The following is a 19,859-nucleotide window of genomic DNA, read 5'->3' as shown; positions in this document are numbered from 1 at the left end:
TTGAGCCGGTCAATTATAAGTAAATTAAATTGTTTTCTCATTGTAATAATTTACTAGCTAGCGTCACAAGTTCTCCAAGCTATTTTTGACTTTCTTATAAATCAAAATAATAGTAAGGCTTTCTAGTTTCCTTATACTCGGTGGAGTCAGTTTCAACTTTCAACTCTGTTTCTTTCTTCCCCTCTCTGCATGCATATATAGATATAGATATACGTATAAATATAGATATAGAAACAGATATATTAAGAATTATCTGATATAGTCTAGAACTGTAAAGGGAAACAAAATTAAACACAAATATATATTTCTACATTTTGTTTGAAACAATGGCGGGCGTTTTCACGGCCATGAGACTGAGACGCAACCATTCTTCGTTTTCCTCTTCATCTTCTTCTTCTCCTTCTTCATTGGTTCACTCATCTCCAAACACATACGCTTCCTCCTCCGGCGTTCTCTTTCTACTTACTCTGCTCTCTTTGTCTCTGGCGGCCTTCGCGTTCATTTTGCAATGGCGGGGCGGGTTGCCGGACCTCCGGTGTCCCGGACCGGTTCTCTCCTCGTCGGAGCCCCAGGGAATTCTGGGTCGGAGCCGGAAGTTGTCGTTTCCGTATTTCAGAGATTGGAAGATCAAGTTTGGGTCGTCTGATCTTCTGCCCAAGGTTCGCACAAATATCTGATTTTCTGCTTTTTACGTGCATTTTGTTCTAAGTTTTTCTAGTACTAATTAATTGTGTTACAATGTAGTATACTGGATTTGAACCTGAGTCTTCTCATTTGAGAAGTCACAGCTATGCCACTCGACCACAAAGCCTTTTGGCATATTTTGTTCAAGTTATTGGTTGGTTTTGTGATGGGATTTCACCTTATTTTGTTGGGTTTTGGTCGTTTTCAACGTGCATTATATGTTCATATATGCATTTGAAATGGGAGACAGGGGGAAGTGAGTGAGTTGGATCAATAAGAAACTTGCACCAATAATAGGATAAGTAAAGCGTATTGGGGTTCTTTTGATGGCTTGGAATTGAAGTTGTAATTGGGTACCTGCCTAACTGCTTAATGTCATTTGGAATGGAAGGGCACAATTGAAAAATTAGAGATTTTTAGATCACCAAAAAGCGATCAGAAACTTAGTGTTTATATTAAGAAGTTAATTTACTCTATGTCAGAAGACAACCTAACCTAGCAAACAAATTTCCTATCACTCAAAGCTATTGGAGGAGTTTCAACTACTGAAGTGGACAAAGATTAGATTTTTTTACTAGGGTTATTTATTTCTCGACCACCACTAATCGTGGTTGGAAAAGTTTAGAAAAATTCATAAATTTCTACCAATTTTTTTGAATGGTTAGAAAACAGGTTGACAATTTTTTTGAATACCTTTTTTTTTAAATAAAAAAAATTCCAAAAATCATTATGTGCTATATATGTCACTGATTATATATTTCATCATGCTATATATTGTGCTGTTTGATCTTTGAATTCCATTTTTGTGATGATGCCCCAGAGAAATGTCTTTTTTTGTTTGTGGTATGTTAGATATGCATCACTACAAGCACCTCAGCTGGGTTGGAGCAGACATTACCTTGGATATTTTATCATAAGGTTATGGGCATAACTACATTTTTCATGTTTGTGGAGGGTAAAGCTGCTTCTCCTCATGTTTCCAATGTCCTAGAATCCATCCCAGTAAGTGTCAAATCTTTGCCCAACATATACGCTTTCCACCTTGCCATTCATGTATTTCATAATCTCGAAAGTGTGTATAGCCTGCTCATCTTGTAACCCTAGCTAGCAAAGGACCATAAGGTGGAAAATCAGCTTGGTTGTCTATAGTTAATTGGTTCAAATCGAGAAGGCTAATAGGCCACTTCCACTGGGAAATTAAACTTAGAATTTTGTGATTACCAAGCTAACAACTCGACTAAATGGGATGGGGTTGCCTATGTTTTTCTCATAATTTGTGTGACTGTGTCTGTGTATTAATTAATGACTTTAATTTGGTTTGAAGACTTTGGTCATTGCCACCATAATCTATCTTTGAATATTGCTTTGCTTTTTTATAGGGAGTAACTGTCATCTACAGAACAAAAGAACTTGAGGAGCAGCAAGCTAAAAGGTTCCATTTTATTTTCCAGTTAGATTTACACATTTACTGCTAAAAAATGACTGGTTTTTGTTACAGAATACTACTTTTACAAGTTATCAATGACTGGTTTTAATTTTGTTGATTTTAGCCGGATTTGGAATGAAACCTGGATGGGGTATTTGCTCTATAAACCATGCAACTATGAGTTATTTGTGAAGCAGACCTTGAATATGGAAATGGGCATTGTCATGGCTAGGGTATGGCCATACTATGATTACTATATTGAATTGTCTGATTATTTTAAGGTTGCATTTGTTTTATTTAGTCATGTTCATATTGATTTATGTTCTTATAAAGGAAGCTGGTATGGATTGGATATTCCATCTGGACACTGATGAACTTGTACACCCTGCTGGAACTGACCCTTTTTCTGTGCAACAACTCTTCTCAAATCTTCCTGCAGAGGTTGATGCAGTTGTATTTTCTAATTATGTGAGTAATTTTACTTACTATATGCATTTAATTTGTTTCTCCTATTATATGTGCATGTGTATATGAGATAATTTTAAGGTGTCGGTCGACATTTATAACTCTTATACTCGGTACTATCCAAACGTAAATGGAAAATATTTTGGCTCTTATATCAGTTCCGTTACCGCTCCAAATTGAATGTGAAAGTTTTGAATTTGTATTGAGTACTAGCTACAAAGTTAATATTATTGTCCTCAACACACACTTTTTGACTTTTAATTTGTACAAGAGACATTGTGCTGATTGGCACTGTAGTGTAGCCTTTAATTTCCCCATATATATGTACCCAACTTTACATGTTGTTAATCAATTTTCATTTTGATCTTACCTAGCTGGCTTCTATTTCAGGAGAGCAGTGTGGAGAGGGATGATATAAAGGAACCTTTTACTGAAGTAAGAGTTAGTTCTTGCATATAGTATTTGGTTTTTACTTTTTTTTTTTTTTTCTTCATAGGGTAATCCCTTAAAACTAGATGATGATCGATATTATTATATAGTTACTTGGACATCTTATGTTGTCCCACCCTCAAGATTTTTGTAGATAAGATAAATTAGGAAATGCATTTCGATGCCAGTTACACCCCTATATGGAAGGAGTTGGGTTCGAGCCTTAGTGGAGGCAACATTGACTCTTTGTGCTTCTTGAGAAAGTAGTTATGAACATTGCAGGTCTCGTTGTTCAAGAAGAATCAAGACCACATTGCAGAAGAAGCTTATTATAAACATTACCAGGAAGCATGCCATGGCATTTCCACCTTTTTCTTGACTTATGTGAATGGGAAATCAGCTGCGAGAATCCAAGATCATCTTCGTCCCAATGGCGCTCACAGATGGCAAAACTACATGAAATCCCTAAAGTACGTACGATGCTTCTCTGATCTGAAAGAACAGACATTTTATGATAACATATATATGACTTTAATTTGTAAACTCATCATCAGTTAATTAAGATCGGTGCGTACGTGTCGTTTTTCCGTCTTGTAGGGAGGTGCAGTTCAATGAGGCTGTGGTCCTACACTACACGTATTCCAAGTTCTCGGATTTGACTTCAAGACAGGCTCGCTGTGGTTGTAAGCCTACAAAGGAGGATGTTAAAAGATGATTCTTCCTTGAGTTTGACAGAGATGTAAGTACATTTCATTTCATTTCAATTTTCGGGTTTAATAAAGCATTCCTTTGAGTCACGATAGAAATCCGTATCCACTATCCTATATCTATTGAATAAACACAAGAAAGTAAATTAGTCTAGGTTGTTGTCTTAAACCCGTGATAAATTAAAGGTTGTATTATGAGTTATGACCCCTGGCATCCTTATAGTCTTTAGTCGGCTAGAGTCATAAGGCGGATTTATTCAGCTCGCACTTTCGGACAGTGGTTACGGGTTTCTCTCTAAACAAAAGAAGAAGTTATATTAGGGTAAAATATAGGGATTTCACAATTACTGGTGAAAGTGGTGTCATTCCGGCCCAAAGATCACACAATTATTGTCTCTATATTTGTGCATCAAGATTGACGTACACTTGTTCACATTGCAGGCATTTATAATAGCTTCAACTGCAACAGAAGAGGAAATGCGTTACTGGTAATATATAGTTATACACAAGCAGATTTCATTCTTTGATTAACCTATTAGTTTGCTCAAGAATCTATCCATGCCCATTTCTATGGAAGTTAATTTTACAAAACATCAAAGACTGTCAACATTTGAGTAAAAAAAACTTTGTTTCATGCCTGCATTTCTGCAGCCTTGCTTGATCTTTCACCCATGCAGTTTACAACTTGTATTGCTGTTTCTTTTACCATTACAGGTACAACGAGCACGTCGTCTGGAAAGATGAAGAAACCAAGCATAAACTCCTCAAAGGCGGCATCTTTACGCGCATATATTCACCCATGGTAGGTCGTCAAGTTGGTCAAACTGTTGGTTTGGTAAACATAATTGGCTTTCTTTGTTTAAGCCGGTCAGTTATGGACAAGTTAAGTTTCCTGGCTACTCAAAAAATGAAGTTGCTTAACGTACTGCTGTCTACTTGTGTGTTGCAGGTTATAATCAAGCATCTGCGAGAATCTGGAGTTTTCAGTTCTGTGATTGCAGAGGCTTGGGCTAAGAAAAACAATAATGCATCCAGGCATGGGGGGTTCTGGGGAACTTATTCTAGGAAGTTTGGTCGTTTGTTTGGATCTCATCTGACTTCGGGGAAATTCAACAACCTGGGACAACTCAAGTCTCGAAAAGTTTCGCCTGAATTAGCCCCTATGGAGCATGGTTTCTGAAGAGACGACTGCAAATCTGCAATAGTGTTGTTGAAGAGGGTAGAGAGATGAGATAATGTTAATGTAATTTTTGACAGTACAGTGGGTGTAGTAATATTTGTACATTACCAATGATACATAGAGCTATATAAGCATTCTGATTTTATTATTTATATATATATATATATTTATTTATTTATTTATTTATTTATTTATTTTTAGGTCAGTCAATGGTTATTGAAAAGGTAATGATCATTGATTCCATTGTTTGCCATATTAATTTCTTTCTCAATTTCAAAGTTTGCAAGTTAGTGATGTATTATCATTTACATTTTGCTAATATTCAGTTAATTATATTTGCAGACAATCCCATCAAGTTAGTCAAACAGTTAGTTTATTAGTAACTACAAGCTAAGGTTCCAAATTCAACTCACCGTAAGAGCTGGTTATTGGTCTTATTGATTTGAGCCGATCAACATTAGACAACGTAGGTCCTCATAAGGTGGGTTACTAACAATGTTTATTTTTAGCGGGTGTTTGGTTCACGGAATCTTGGATCCCCAGGTAATAGGATTACTTTCAGGAAGGTAATGTGAGATTTTGGGAATGCAATATTAGCTGATGTGTTTGGTTTGGATGTGTTATATTTTAAGTTATATGGATCAATTTACTATACTGTCCTCAATAATATATATATATATATATATATATATATATATATATATATGTATATGTATATGTATATGTATATGTATATGTATATGTATATGTATATGTATGTATGTATGTATGAATGTATATCGATGCTTAATATTAAAAAAATAAATATATAAATACACACACATGTATATTTGATTATATAAACATATATTTATTTATTATTATTATTATTATTATTATAAGATTAGTTAACAGCAAGGACAAAGTTGGAATAATTCAAGGTAATCTAAGATTATCTAAGAAAATGGGGTAATCACAATACCTTGAAATATTACCTCACCATGTATACATGAATGCACCATCACATGTTTAGAAATGGATTAACATTTTTTAATTTCCATTATATGCCTAACTTTATTAATTTTTATTAAATTAGTAGATGCTCAACATGAATTATATTATAATGATTTTTTAGGATAGATCTTATGGAGATGAAAGTGATGAGATTTTAATCGTTTCGAACGATATGTAATTTTATGGTAATAATAAGTATAAGAGATATGAAGGGACCATACTGCATGTGATAGATAAAACCTAACCATTATCAAGTACATGAAGGTATTTATATATATGCGCCAACCCTAAATCCCTAATTTGAGTTTTTTTGCAACACCTACTACCCCTCATCCCCAGTCCCCATTCCCCAACACCATGCCTAAAAGTCCTACGGAGTATTTTCTTTTGTTTGACCTGAAACAAATCTTCCCTTGTACTTTATTGAAGTCTAACAATTTTATAGGGGAAAATGACATTTTGCCGTTTAGTTATCCATGCCTTTGTGGTGTAAATTTAGGGTGTGTTTGGTTGGTGGGTTTAGACATAAGGTATGTGTATCAAAGTGATTGTTATTATTTGGTTGATAGGTTTTTAGAATATTACTATGGGTTTGAAATACCCCATTAATTGAAAAACTCATACACTAATGAAATAAGGGTTTCATTTCCCTTCTTCCTTTCTTTCCCAACTATTAATAATCATTCATATTTCACCTTACTACCAAACATGCAAAATACTTTCATCAAAACCCATTACCATTACCAAGTATTTGATACCCATACCGATTCTGATTCCGATTCCGATTCCCATGTGCGAACCAAACAGAACCCTTATATTTAATGAGGGGGGAATGTTAGTGTATGTTTAGTTTAGATTTTGCCTTTTTGATATTGATTGATATTGAGGTTAAATTACTTGTTAAACCCTACATGTTGAATCTCAATTAGTCCATTAATTCATATTTAGTGTGCTGGTCCCTGCCTATTATTTTGTCAAATCTAATTTGTTAGGTTAATTATTTATGAATTAATCGACTCTAAATATTTTATCACTACTCAGTACTCAGAAAGGGGAAAAAAATTATGTATATACAATATATTTGTCAATTATATATTTATATATAAGTCTAGCTATTAATTCGTTCGATTTGGAATATATAATTATTTATGGTAAGTATTATTAATAATAATTAATAATATATGTGAATGATGATAAAAAAAAAATCAAATTCTATTAAATCTCAATAGATTAATAATTAGATCTCAATAATCAATCATACCATAATTGTATAACTATAACAAGAGTATAATTTTGAGATTTATATTACAAGTTGTGTAATTTTTGTTGCGTCAATCCCGTTAAGTTAGTCGGACAATTGATTTAGTAAAAATCACAATGTTACAATTTGACTCTCAGTAGGATCAATCTATTAGTTTGTTTGAACCGATCAATTATAAGTAACATAGATTGTTTTACCCCATTATGATCATTTACTAGCTAGAATTATAAGGTCTCGAATAGGAATTTCAGACTTTCCAAAAAATCAAAATAAGTGAATGACTAAAAAATAATTAAAGCGAACATATACACATTATTAGGGTCATAAACTCATAAAACAAGATTTATTTTATGTATATTCTTGAATAGTAACTGGGATTTCCAAATAAAGGAACATATACACAGCAACGTTAACGACAGTACGGCTCTCTAGTTTCCTTATACTCGCTGGAGTCAGTTTCAACTTTCAACTCTGTTTCTTCTTCTCCTCTCTGCATGCATATATAGATATAGATACATACATATACATATAGAAACAGATATAGTAAGAATTATGTGATATACTCTAGAACTGTAAAGGGGAACAAAATTACACACAAATATATACAGACTATATATATACTAATATTTCTACATTTTCTTTGAAACGCCATCAATGGCGGGCGTTTTCACAGCCCTGAGACTGAGACGAAACAATTCTTCGTTTTCCTCTTCTTCTTCTCCTTCTTCATTGATTCACTCATCTCCAAACGCATACGCTTCCTCCGGCGTTCTCTTTCTGCTTACTCTGCTCTCTTTGTCTCTGGCGGCCTTCGCGTTCTTCTTGCAATGGCGGGGCGGGTTGCCTGACCTCCGGTGTCCCGGACCGGTTCTCTCCTCGTCGGAGCCCCAGGGAATTCTGGGTCGGAGCCGGAAGTTGTCGTTTCCGTACTACAGAGATTGGAAGATCAAGTTTGGGTCGTCTGATCTTCTGCCCAAGGTTCGAACAAAAATCTGATTTTCTGCTTTTTACGTGGATTTTGTTCAAGTTATTGCTTGGTTTTGTGATGGGATTTCGCCTTATTTTGTTGGGTTTTGGTCGTTTTCAATTAACGTGCATTATATGTTCATAAATGCATTTGAAATGGGAGACAGGGGGAAGTGAGTGAGTTGGATCAATAAGAAACTTGCACCAATAATAGGATAAGTAAAGCGTATTGGGGTTGTTTTGATGGCTTGGAAGTTGTAATTGGCTACCTGCCTAACTGCCTAATGTCATTTGGTGTTTATGAAAAGGTTCCGGGTAAAAGTTATCCAAAGTAAGAGTTGTCTTGGTCTAGCAGTGGGGTGATTTAAGAAAGAGCCGGTTTTGATTGCTTTGGGGTCTAGAAGAGTTCAAATGAGAGGGCACGAGTTGAAAAATTAGAAATTTTTAAATCACCAAAAAGTAATCAGAAGTTAATTTTTCTGACCACTTCGAGGGTTTGAAAACACTATATGTCAGAAGACAACCTAGCTAACAAATTTCCAATCACCCAAAGCTATTGGAATTTCAACGAGTGGAGTGGGCAAAAATTAAATTTTTTACTATGGTTATTTATTTCTCAACCACCACTAATCGTGGTTGAAAAAGTTGAAAAATTCATAAATTTCTACCAATTTTTTTAAATGGTGGTTGATAATTAGTGAATTTATGCTACTCTTTATAATTTTTTAAAGACGTTTTTTTATATATATTTCAAAGATCATAATGTGCTATATATGCCATTGATTATATATTTCACAATGCTATTGTGCTGTTTGATCTTTGAATTCCATTTTGTGATGATGCCCCATAGAAATGTCTTTAATTTTTGTTTGTGGTATGTTAGATATGCATCACTACAAGCACCTCAGCAGGGTTGGATCAGACATTACCTTGGATATTTTATCATAAGGTTATGGGCATAACTACATTTTTCATGTTTGTGGAGGGTAAAGCTGCTTCTCCTCACGTTTCCAATGTCCTAGAATCCATCCCAGTAAGTGTCAAATCTTTGCCCAACATATATGCTTTCCACCTTGCCATTCATGTATTTCATAATCTCGAAAATGTGCTCTGTGTGAAGCCTGCCCACCTTGTAATCCTAGCTAGCAAAGGATCATAAGGTGGAAAATTAGCTTGGTTGCCCATAGTTAACCAGTTCAAACCGAGAAGGCTAATAGAACACTTCTATTGGAAATTAAATTTGGAACCTTGTGATTGCCAAGCTAACAACCCGACTAAATGGGATGGGGTTGCCTATGTTTTCTTCATAATCTGTGTGACTGTGTCTGTGTATTATAATGTCTTTAATTTGGTTTGAAGACTTTGCTCATTGCCACCATAATCTATCTTTGAATATTGCTTTGCTTTTTTGTAGGGAGTAACTGTCATCTACAGAACAAAAGAACTTGAGGAGCAGCAAGCAAACAGGTTCCATTTTATTTTCCAGTTGGATTTACACATTCACTGCTGAAAAACTTGCTATTTTTGACAATCGTAAACCTATTTCTAATCGAAAGATTTCCCTATCGACCACTTTGGAATCCATAAAATCCTTACCAGTATTTCTTCTTGGGTGTCTACTCCTTCTCAGGTCTTTCTTAAAAAATTCGCTAATTTTGGCCCAATAATTAAGATGATCAGAAATAACGAGTTATCCAGCACCACAAATTCACTTAATTAATATATTACTGTATATAAGAAAATCTTACACGTGCCACATCGCAAATCTTTGTTACAGAGTACTACTTTTACAAGTTATCAATGACTGGTTTTAATTTTGTTGATTTTAGCCGGATTTGGAATGAAACCTGGATAAGGGATTTGCTTTATAAACCATGCAACTATGAGTTATTTGTGAAGCAGACCTTGAATATGGAAATGGCCATTGTCATGGCTAGGGTATGCATGGCCATACTATATTATTGTCTGATTATTTTAAGGTTGCATTTGTTTGATTTAGTCATGTTCATATTGATTTATGTTCTTATAAAGGAAGCTGGTATGGATTGGATATTTCATTTGGACACTGATGAACTTGTACACCCTGCTGGAAGTGGTCCGTTTTCTGTGCAACAGCTTCTCTCAATTCTTCCTGCAGAGGTTGATACAATTGTATTTTCTAATTATGTGAGTAATTTCACTTGTTATATGCATTTAATTTGTTTCTCCTATTATATGTGCATGTGTATATGAGATAATTTTAAGGTGTCAGTCGACATTCATAACTCTTATTCTCGGTACTATCCAAACGTGAATGGAAAATGTTTTGGTTTTTATATCAGTTCCGTTACCACTCCAAAGTGAATGTGTACAAAGTTAACATTATTGTCCTCGGCACACACTTTTTGACTTTAAATTTGTACAAGAGACATTGTGCTAATTGACACTGTAATGTAGCCTTTAATTTCCCCTTATATATATGTACCCAACTTTACATGTTGTTAATCAATTTTCATTTTGATCTTACTTGGCTTCTATTTCAGGAGAGCAGTGTGGAGAGGGATGATATAAAGGAACCTTTTAGTGAAGTAAGAGTTAGTTCTTGCATATAGTATTTGGTTTTTACTAAGTTGTAAGAGACTGACCAAATAGTTTGCTCCGTTCATATGGGTGGGGGTCGAATCCCCAACCTCATACTTAAGGGATAAGATACTGAACCACCACGCCAACCAGGTTGGTTACACCTATCAGGGGATCTAATTTACCAATCTGCAGGTCTCATTGTTCAAGAAGAATCGTGACCACATTGAAGTAGAAGCTTATTCTAAACATTACCAGGAAACATGTCATGGCACTTCCACCTTTTTCTTGACTTATGCGAATGGGAAATCAGCTGCCAGAATCCAAGATCATCTTCGTCCCAATGGCGCTCACAGATGGCAAAACTACATGAAATCATTAACGTACGATGATTCTCTGATCTGAATTGAAAGAACAGACATTTTATGATAACATATGACTTTGTAAACTCATCGATAATTAAGAAAGATGGGTGCGTGTCGTTTTTCCATCTTGTAGGGAGGTTAAGTTCGATGAGGCTGTGGTCCTACACTACACGTATTCCAAGTTCTCGGATTTGACTTCAAGACATGCTCGTTGTGGTTGTAAGCCTACAAAGGAGGATGTTAAAAGATGCTTCTTCCTTGAATTTGACAGAGATGTAAGTACATTTCATTTCAATTTTCGGGTTTAATAATGCATTTCTTTGAGTCACGATAGAAACCCGCATCCACTATCCTATATCTATTGAATAAACACAAGAATGTAAATTAGTCTAGATTATCTATAACTCACAAACTTAATTAAACCAGTTATAATAGTTATAAAGGTTGTATTATGAGTTATGACCCCTGGCCTCCTTATAGTCTTTAGTCGGCAAAGATCACAAGGCAGGTTTACTCAGCTCACACTTTGGGACAGTAATTATGGGTTTCCCTCAAAAGAAAAAGTTATATTATGGTAATATAAGGATTTCACAATTACTGGTGAAAGTGGTGTCATTCCGGCCCAAAGATCACACAATTATTGTCTCTATATTTGTGCATCAAGATTGGCATACACTTGTTCACATTGCAGGCATTTATAATAGCTTCAACTGCAACAGAAGAGGAAATGCGTTACTGGTAATACTTATACACAGTAAAAGCATATTTCATTCTTTGATTAACGTTGTTTCATGGCCTGCATTTCTGCAGCCTTGCTTGATCTTTCACCCCTGCAGTTCACAACTTGTATTGCTGTTTCTTTTACCATTACAGGTACAACGAGCACGTCGTCTGGAAAGATGAAGAAACCAAGCATAAACTCCTCAAAGGCGGCATCTTTACGCGCATATATTCACCCATGGTAGGTCAAGTTGTTCAAACTATACATAAGATCATAATTTTGACTCTCAGTAAAAGCAATATATTGACTTTCTTGGTTTAAGTCACTCAGCTATGGACTATTTAGGTTGATTTATCACCTTCAGAAGGGTATAGTAGTGGCTACAAGTTTCCTCGCCACTAAAAAAAAATGAAGTTGCTGTCTACTTGTGTGTTGCAGGTTATAATCAAGCATCTGCGAGAATCTGGAGTTTTCAGTTCTGTGATTGCAGAGGCTTGGGCTAACAAAAACAATAATGCATCCAGACATGGGGGATTCTGGGAAACTTATTCTAGGAAGTTTGGTCGTTTGTTTGGATCTCATCTGACTTCTGGGAAATAATTCAACAACCTGGGAGAACTCAAGTCGAGAAAAGTTGACCCGGAATCAGCCCCTATGGAGCATGGTTTCTGAAGAGACGACTGCAATATAGTGTTGTTGAAGAGGGTAGAGACTAGAGAGATGAGATGTTAATGTAATTTTTGACAGATTTGTACATTACCAAGGTTACATAGAGCTATATAAGCATTCTGATTTTTTTTTTTTTGACATTTATTTTTGGGTCAGTCAATGGTTATTCAAAAGGTAATGATCATTGATTAATAGTTAGATATCAATAATCAATCATACCATAATTGTATAACTATAACAAGAATTTTGTCTATGATTGACGGTAATAATGTGTTACAGGATATAATTTGAGTATTTGAATACAATATTTGAGTGCAGTGCTCAGTGTACAAATGAGTTCATAATGTGCTTTTGTCTAAGTTCAAGTGCCGTCCCTCTATTGTGAGCCTTTTTATTTCTTTAAGCTCAGTAATGGAGCATTAATGCTAAGGAGCTGAACGTTGTGCATCAATGACGAGGAGCTAAACGTTGGGCATCAATGCTGAGGAGCTGAACGTTGGACATCAATGCTGAGGAGCTAAACGTTGGGCATCAATGCTGAGGAGTTAAACCGTTGAGCATTAATGCTGATGAGTGAGGTGTCTTGGGTAGTTTGAACGACAACTATCTTGCTTTTTGGGTCCTCCAGTGGTTCCGGGTCGGGTACCCAATTACCCTGTCAATGGTATTTGTTACAAAGATCTCAAATTTTTCCTCCTAAAATGTTGAATCCTCAACTCTAAGGGCTCCACGCCTGGACAGAGCATATAGAACGGTGTAAGTCATGATAACTCAGTTGAACATAGAGACTAGACATTTGTTACTCTCACAATTACTATTGGTGAAACTCAATTCATGATCTTTCTTTCCAAATTTATAAGTATGCATTTAGGTGAATGGAAATGAATTATTTACTTCGTGATGCTTTTTTAGAGTCATCAGAAGCGGTAAAACTATCAATAAAGTTGTCAAAAAAAAATATACGGATAGGAGTGAGAAAAAAAAAATCTGTCGACTAATCATCAATGATCCATCGGTAATGTTTGAATGTAAAGAGTATAATTTTGAGACATATATTACAATTTGTATAATATAATTTTGAGACTTATATTACAATTTGTGGTTTTCAAAAAAAAAAAAAAAACAATGTGTGTAATTTTTGTTTGCATTTGTAATTAAAGTAACGTTAAGAATTACTGTCAATCCATTAAATTAGTCGGATAGTTGACTTAGTAAAAATTACAATGTTCTAATTAATTTGATTCTCGGTAGGATCAGTCTATTGGCCTGTTTGAGCCGATCAATTATAAATAACATAAACAACCTCATTGTGATCATTTACTAGCTAGGATTACAATGTCTTGAATATAGATTCTATACTTTCTTATAAATCAAAATAACGTAAATGACTCAAAAATAATTAAAACCAACATATACACATAATTAGAGTCATAAAATGAAATTTATTTAATGTATAATCTCGAATATTTACTTTGATTTCCCAATAAAGAAACATATCAACTAACAGTAGAACGTTAACGACAGTACTGCTCTCTAGTTTCCTTATACTCGCTGGGCTAGTTTCAACTTTCAACTCTGTTTCTTCTTCTCCTCTCTGCATGCATATATAGATATAGATACATACATATACATATAGAAACAGATATAGTAAGGGGAACAAAATTACACACAAATATATACAGACTATATATTTCTACATTTTCTTTGAAACGCCAACAATGGCGGGCGTTTTCATAGCCCTGAGACTGAGACGCAAAAATTCTTCGTTTTCTTCTTCTTCTTCTCCTTCTTCATTGCTTCATTCATCTCCAAACACATACGCTTCCTCCTCCGGCGTTCTCTTTCTACTTACTCTGCTCTCCTTGTCTCTGGCGGCCTTCGCGTTCATCTTGCAATGGCGGGGCGGCTTGCCGGACCTCCGGTGTCCCGGAACGGTTCTCTCCTCGTCGGCGTCCGAGGGGGTTCTGGGTCGGAGCCGGAAGTTGTCGTTTCCGTATTTCAGAGATTGGAAGATCAAGTTTGGGTCGTCTGATCTTCTGCCCAAGGTTCGCACGAAAATCTGATTTTCTGCTTTTTACGTGGATTTTGTTCAAGTTATTGATTGGTTTTGTGATGGGATTTCGCCTTATTTTGTTGGGTTTTGGTCGTTTTCAATTAACGTGCATTGTATGTTCATATATGCATTTGAAATGGGAGACAGGGGGAAGTGAGTGAGTTCGATAATAAGAAACTTACTTGCACCAATAATAGGATAAGTAAAGCGTATTGGGGTTGTTTTGATGGCTTGGAAGTTGTAATTGGCTACCTGCCTAACTGCCTAGTGTCATTTGGTGTTATGAAAAGGTTCGGGGTAAAAGCTTTCCAAAGTAAGAGTTGTCTTGGTCTAGCGGTGAGGTGATTTAAGAAAGAGCTAGTTGTGATTGCTTTGGGGTTGAGAAGAATTCAAATGAGATCATGGTGGAATGAGAGAGCATGGTAGAAAAATTAGAGATGTTTAGATCACCAAAAAGTGATCAGAAACTTAGTGTTTATATTAAAAAGTTAATTTTTCTTATCACTTTGAGGATCTGAAAACACCCTATGTCATAAGACAACCTAGCTAGTAAATTTCCGATCACTCCAAGCTATTGGAATTTCAATCACTGAAGTGGACAAAAATTAAATTTTTTATCAAGATTATTTATTTCTCGACCACCACTAATAGTGGTTGAAAAAGTTGAGAAATTCACAAATTTCTACAATTTTTTTGAATGGTTAGAAAACTGGTTGATAATTTGTGAATGTATGCTACTCTTTATAATTTTTTGAATACTTTTTTTTAATAAATATTCCAAAGATCATAATGTGCTATGTATGTCATTGATTATATGTTTCATCATGCTATTGTGCCCTGTTTGATCTTTGAATTCCATTTTGTGATGATGCCCCGGAGAAATGTCTTTTTTTGTTTGTGGTATGTTAGATATGCATCACTACAAGCACCTCAGCTGGGTTGGAGCAGACATTACCTTGGATATTTTATCATAAGGTTATGGGCATAACTACATTTTTCATGTTTGTGGAGGGTAAAGCTGCTTCTCCTCATGTTTCCAAAGTCCTAGAATCCATCCCAGTAAGTGTCAAATCTTTGCCCAGCATATATGCTTTCCACCTTGCCATGTATTTCATAATCTCGAAAGTGCGCTCTGTCTGAAGTCTGCTCACCTTGTAACCCTATCTCGAAAGTGCGCGCTGTCTGAAGTCTGCTCACTTTGTAACCCTAACTAGCAAAGGATTATAAATTTATAATGTGGAAAATCAGCTTGGTGGTGCCCATAGTTGATCGATTCAAACCGAGGAGGCTAATAGGTCACCTCCACTGGAAATTAAACTTGGAACTTTGTGATTACCAAGCTAACAACCGACTAAATGGGCTGGGGTTGCCTATGTTTTTTTTTTTTTCCATAATCTGTGTGACTGTGTCTGTGTATTATAATGTCTTTATTTAATTTGGTTTGAAGACTTTGCTCATTGCCACCATATATGATCTATCTTTGAATATTGCTTTGCTTTTTTGTAGGGAGTAACTGTCATCTACAGAACAAAAGAACTTGAGGAGCAGCAAGCAAAAAGGTTCCATTTTATTTTCCAGCAATATCCTAATGGTGAAATCAAGTTCATCATCCCAAAATTATGCATTATTGGCTCCCAATGTTTTATATATAAATGAAATCTGACATAAACTTAACAGCATATACACACAAAGAGCTAACCTTGTAGCTGTGGAAACAATAAAATGACAAAAAAACCTCCTACCATAATTGATATCACCCTTGTGTTGCCTTCAGAATGGTAAAACTGCAGGGAAAGAGTAGATGTTTTGTCCTACACTTAATTCAGAACTTTAGATAATGTATTTTGTGTTGAGTGAACAAGGAGAGTACCAAGGAAATTACATATGTTATGCGGAGTATAGCTTAATAAGTCTAGTCAAATATGCACCACAAATTCACTTAATTAATATATTACTGTATATAAGAAAAATCTTACACAGGTCGCAAATCTTTATTACAGAGTACTACTTTTTCAAGTTATCAATGACTGGTTTTTGTTGATTTTAGCCGGATTTGGAATGAAACCTGGATGAATGATTTGTTCTATAAACCCTGCAACTATGAGTTATTTGTGAAGCAGACCTTGAATATGGAAATGGGCATTGTCATGGCTAGGGTATGGCCATACTATGATTACTATATTGAATTGTCTGATTATTTTAAGGTTGCATTTGTTTGATTTAGTCATGTTCATATTGATTTATGTTCTTATAAAGGAAGCTGGTATGGATTGGATATTCCATCTGGACACTGATGAACTTGTACACCCTGCTGGAACTGACCCTTTTTCTGTGCAACAACTCCTCTCAAATCTTCCTGCAGAGGTTGATGCAATTATACTTTCTAATTATGTGAGTAATTTTACTTGTTATATGCATTTAATTTGGTTCTCCTATTATATGTGCATGTTTATATGAGAAAATTCTAAGGTGTCGGTCGACATCCATAACTCTTATATTTCGTATTATCCAAAAGTGAATGGTAAATGTTTTGACTCTTATATCTGGTACCAGACCACTCCAAAGTGAATGTGAAAGTTTTGAGTTTATACTGAGTACAAAGTTAATATTATTGTCCTCGGCACACACTTTTGACTTTGAATTTGTACGAGAGACATTGTGCTGATTGACACTATAGCCTTTCTCCTTATATATATATGTACCCAAGTTTACATGTTATTGTTAATCAATTTTCATTTTGATCTTACCTGACAATGACTTCTATTTCAGGAGAGCAGTGTGGAGAGGGATGATATAAAGGAACCTTTTACTGAAGTAAGAGTTTCGTTAGTTGTTTCATATAGTATTTGGTTTTTACTATGTTGCTTCTTGGGTTAGCTAAACATTTACCAATCTGCAGGTCTCATTGTTCAAGAAGAATCGAGACCACATTGCAGAAGAAGCTTATTATAAACATTTCCAGGAAGCATGTCATGGCACTTCCAACTTTTTCTTGACTTATGCGAATGGGAAATCAGCTGCGAGAATCCAAGATCATCTTCGTCCCAATGGCGCTCACAGATGGCAAAACTACATGAAACACACAAAGTACGATATATAGTTCTCTCAAAGATCGAACTAACATATGACTTTGTAATAAACTCAGTAATTAAGATCGATCATATCGGTGTCGTTTTTCCATCTTGTAGGGAGGCGCAGTTCTATGAGGCTGTCGTCCTACACTACACGTATTCCAAGTTCTCAGATTTGACTTCAAGACAGGCTCGTTGTGGTTGTAAGCCTACAAAGGAGGATGTTAAAAGATGCTTCTTCCTTGAATTTGACAGAGATGTAAGTACATTTCATTTAAATTTCCAGGTTTAATAAAGCATTCCTCAGAGTCAGGATAGAAACTAGCAGCCACTATGTGTATTGAATAAATCTTACCTTATGACCAATGGATCACAAGGAGTTAAATTAGCCTAGATTGTCTATAGCTGTCAAATTTAAACCAAGAAAGTTAATAGATGGCTCACGTCAAATTTAAAACATTAACCAATTTAGTTAGAGTTAACCCTAATAACACCCTCTTTGTTACCATGAACCTCGTTATCCATAGTTATAAAGGTTGTATTATGACCATGACCTCCTTATAGTCTTTTGTCTGCTATAGTCACAAGGAGGATTTACTCTGTGCACACTTTCGGATAGTGATTACCACTAAAATAGCGCACTCTTTGTTATCATGAACCCCGTTATCCATAGTCATAAAGGCTGTATTATGAGCTCTGGCCTCCTTATAATCTTTTGTCCACTAGGATCAGAAGACGGGTTTGCTCAGTGTACACTTTTGGATAGTGATTATGAGTTTCTCTAGTACTAAAAAAAAAATTATATGGGATTTCACAATTACTGGTGAAAGTGGTGTCATTCTCAAAGATCACACAAGTATCGTCTCTATGTTTGTGCATCAAGATTGACATACACTTGTTCATATTGCAGGCATTTATAATAGCTTCAACTGCAACAGAAGAGGAAATGCGTTACTGGTAATACTTATACACAATCTAAGCAGATTTCATTCTTTGATTAACCGAGTAGTTTGCTCAAGAATCTATCCATGCCCATTTCTATGGAAGTTAATGTTAAAAAAAATATCAAAGACTGTCAACATTTGAGGAAAAAAACGTTGTTTCATGCCTGCATTTCTGCAGCCTTGCTTGATATTTCACCCCAGCAGTTCACAACTTGTATTGCTGTTTCTTTTACCATTACAGGTACAACGAGCACGTCGTCTGGAAAGATGAAGAAACCAAGCATAAACTCCTCAAAGGCGGCATCTTTACGCGCATATATTCGCCCATGGTATGTCAAGTTGGTCAAACTGTTGGCTTGGTAAACATAATTGGCTTTCTTTGTTTAATCCGATCAGCTATGGACAATTTAGGTTGATTTATCTTTTTGTAATCACCTTCAGAAGGGTAAAGTAGTGGCTGCAGGTTTTCTCGCCACAAAAAAAAAATGAAGTTTCTAAACTGCTGTCTACTTGTGTGTTGCAGGTTATAATCAAGCATCTGCGAGAATCTGGAGTTTTCAGTTCTGTGATTGCAGAGGCTTGGGCTAACAAAAACAATAATGCATCCAGGCATGGGGGATTCTGGCCCCTATGGAGCATGGTTTCTGAAGAGACTGCAATATAGTGTTGTTGAAGAGATCCACCAAAAAAAAAAAGTGTTGTTGAAGAGGGTAGAGAGATGAGATGTTAATGCAATTTTTGACAGTGGGTGTAGTAATATTTGTACATTACCAATGTTACATAGAGTTATATAAGCATTCTGATTTTTTTTTTTTTTGACATTTATTTTTGGGTCAGTCAATGGTTATTGAAAAGGTAATGATCATCGATTGCATTGTTTGCCTTATTTGTTTTTGGTAAATTCATGGTTCACCCTTTTCACTCCTCTCGAAATTCTTTCTAGATCTCACTTGACACTTCAGCCCATTTGATTCATTGTTTGCATAATTATGGCATGTTTGGTTGGATGGAAAATCGATTCCATGGAAAATGGTTTCCAAAAAGTTGAGAGGAAAATGAAAGATTATGTTGTTTGGTTGGATGGAAAATGATTTCCATGAAAGAAGGAAAACAAATTCTTTAGTAGAGTTAGATATTTTGTTTTTCAAGGGAGGTGGGCAGAAAGTATAAGCTTTGGACTATTTTACACTCAACCAACTTTATTAATTACACATGTATATATAGCCAAATCATTATTTCTAAGGGCATATTGGTCTTTATATTCATAATTCCTTACCATTCAAAATCCAACCAAACAATAGAATTTATATTCCCAATAATTTCTTTTCCACCAACCAAACAGTAGAATTTGTTTTCCTGGTAATTT

At 35.3% G+C, this 19,859-nt stretch overlaps 2 protein-coding genes and 1 pseudogene across 2 annotated transcripts; all 3 read left to right on the top strand.

Moving 5' to 3' along the window:
- Window positions 1–326: 326 nt before the first annotated feature.
- LOC116006801 lies at window positions 327–4,965 on the top strand (annotated as a pseudogene).
- Window positions 4,966–7,700: 2,735 nt separating this feature from the next.
- On the top strand, window positions 7,701–12,553 carry LOC116007343 (glycosyltransferase-like At3g57200). The gene is made up of 11 exons (XM_031248002.1): window positions 7,701–8,123; window positions 8,995–9,144; window positions 9,526–9,578; window positions 9,941–10,049; window positions 10,143–10,277; window positions 10,634–10,678; window positions 10,866–11,053; window positions 11,169–11,310; window positions 11,727–11,773; window positions 11,909–11,996; window positions 12,195–12,553. The coding sequence occupies exons 1-11, from the start codon at window positions 7,800–7,802 to the stop codon at window positions 12,354–12,356; spliced, it is 1,443 nt and encodes a 480-aa protein (XP_031103862.1). The 5' UTR covers window positions 7,701–7,799; the 3' UTR covers window positions 12,357–12,553.
- A 1,590-nt stretch (window positions 12,554–14,143) lies between these two features.
- LOC116006800 (glycosyltransferase-like At3g57200) lies at window positions 14,144–19,157 on the top strand. The gene is made up of 11 exons (XM_031247292.1): window positions 14,144–14,470; window positions 15,388–15,537; window positions 15,985–16,037; window positions 16,526–16,634; window positions 16,735–16,869; window positions 17,248–17,292; window positions 17,378–17,565; window positions 17,667–17,808; window positions 18,460–18,506; window positions 18,735–18,822; window positions 19,017–19,157. Exons 1-11 carry the CDS (start codon window positions 14,144–14,146, stop codon window positions 19,155–19,157), a joined length of 1,425 nt encoding a protein of 474 aa, XP_031103152.1.
- The last annotated feature ends 702 nt before the right edge of the window (window positions 19,158–19,859 follow it).

Source organism: Ipomoea triloba, chromosome 15, assembly GCF_003576645.1.
Source record: "Ipomoea triloba cultivar NCNSP0323 chromosome 15, ASM357664v1".
Taxonomy (NCBI): domain Eukaryota; kingdom Viridiplantae; phylum Streptophyta; class Magnoliopsida; order Solanales; family Convolvulaceae; genus Ipomoea; species Ipomoea triloba.
Note: the sequence above shows the minus strand (reverse complement) of the source record. Positions and strands in the feature narration are given on the sequence as shown.

Bases quoted from the DNA above. Each gene is read 5' to 3' on its own strand.
- LOC116007343 (XM_031248002.1), top strand. From the start codon at position 7,800: ATGGCGGGCGTTTTCACAGCCCTGAGACTGAGACGAAACAATTCTTCG. The intron at 8,124-8,994 runs GTTCGAACAAAA...GTGGTATGTTAG, and splicing joins CGTCTGATCTTCTGCCCAAG to ATATGCATCACTACAAGCAC. The intron at 11,311-11,726 runs GTAAGTACATTT...TTCACATTGCAG, and splicing joins TCCTTGAATTTGACAGAGAT to GCATTTATAATAGCTTCAAC.
- LOC116006800 (XM_031247292.1), top strand. From the start codon at position 14,144: ATGGCGGGCGTTTTCATAGCCCTGAGACTGAGACGCAAAAATTCTTCG. The intron at 14,471-15,387 runs GTTCGCACGAAA...GTGGTATGTTAG, and splicing joins CGTCTGATCTTCTGCCCAAG to ATATGCATCACTACAAGCAC. The intron at 18,823-19,016 runs GTATGTCAAGTT...TGTGTGTTGCAG, and splicing joins CGCGCATATATTCGCCCATG to GTTATAATCAAGCATCTGCG.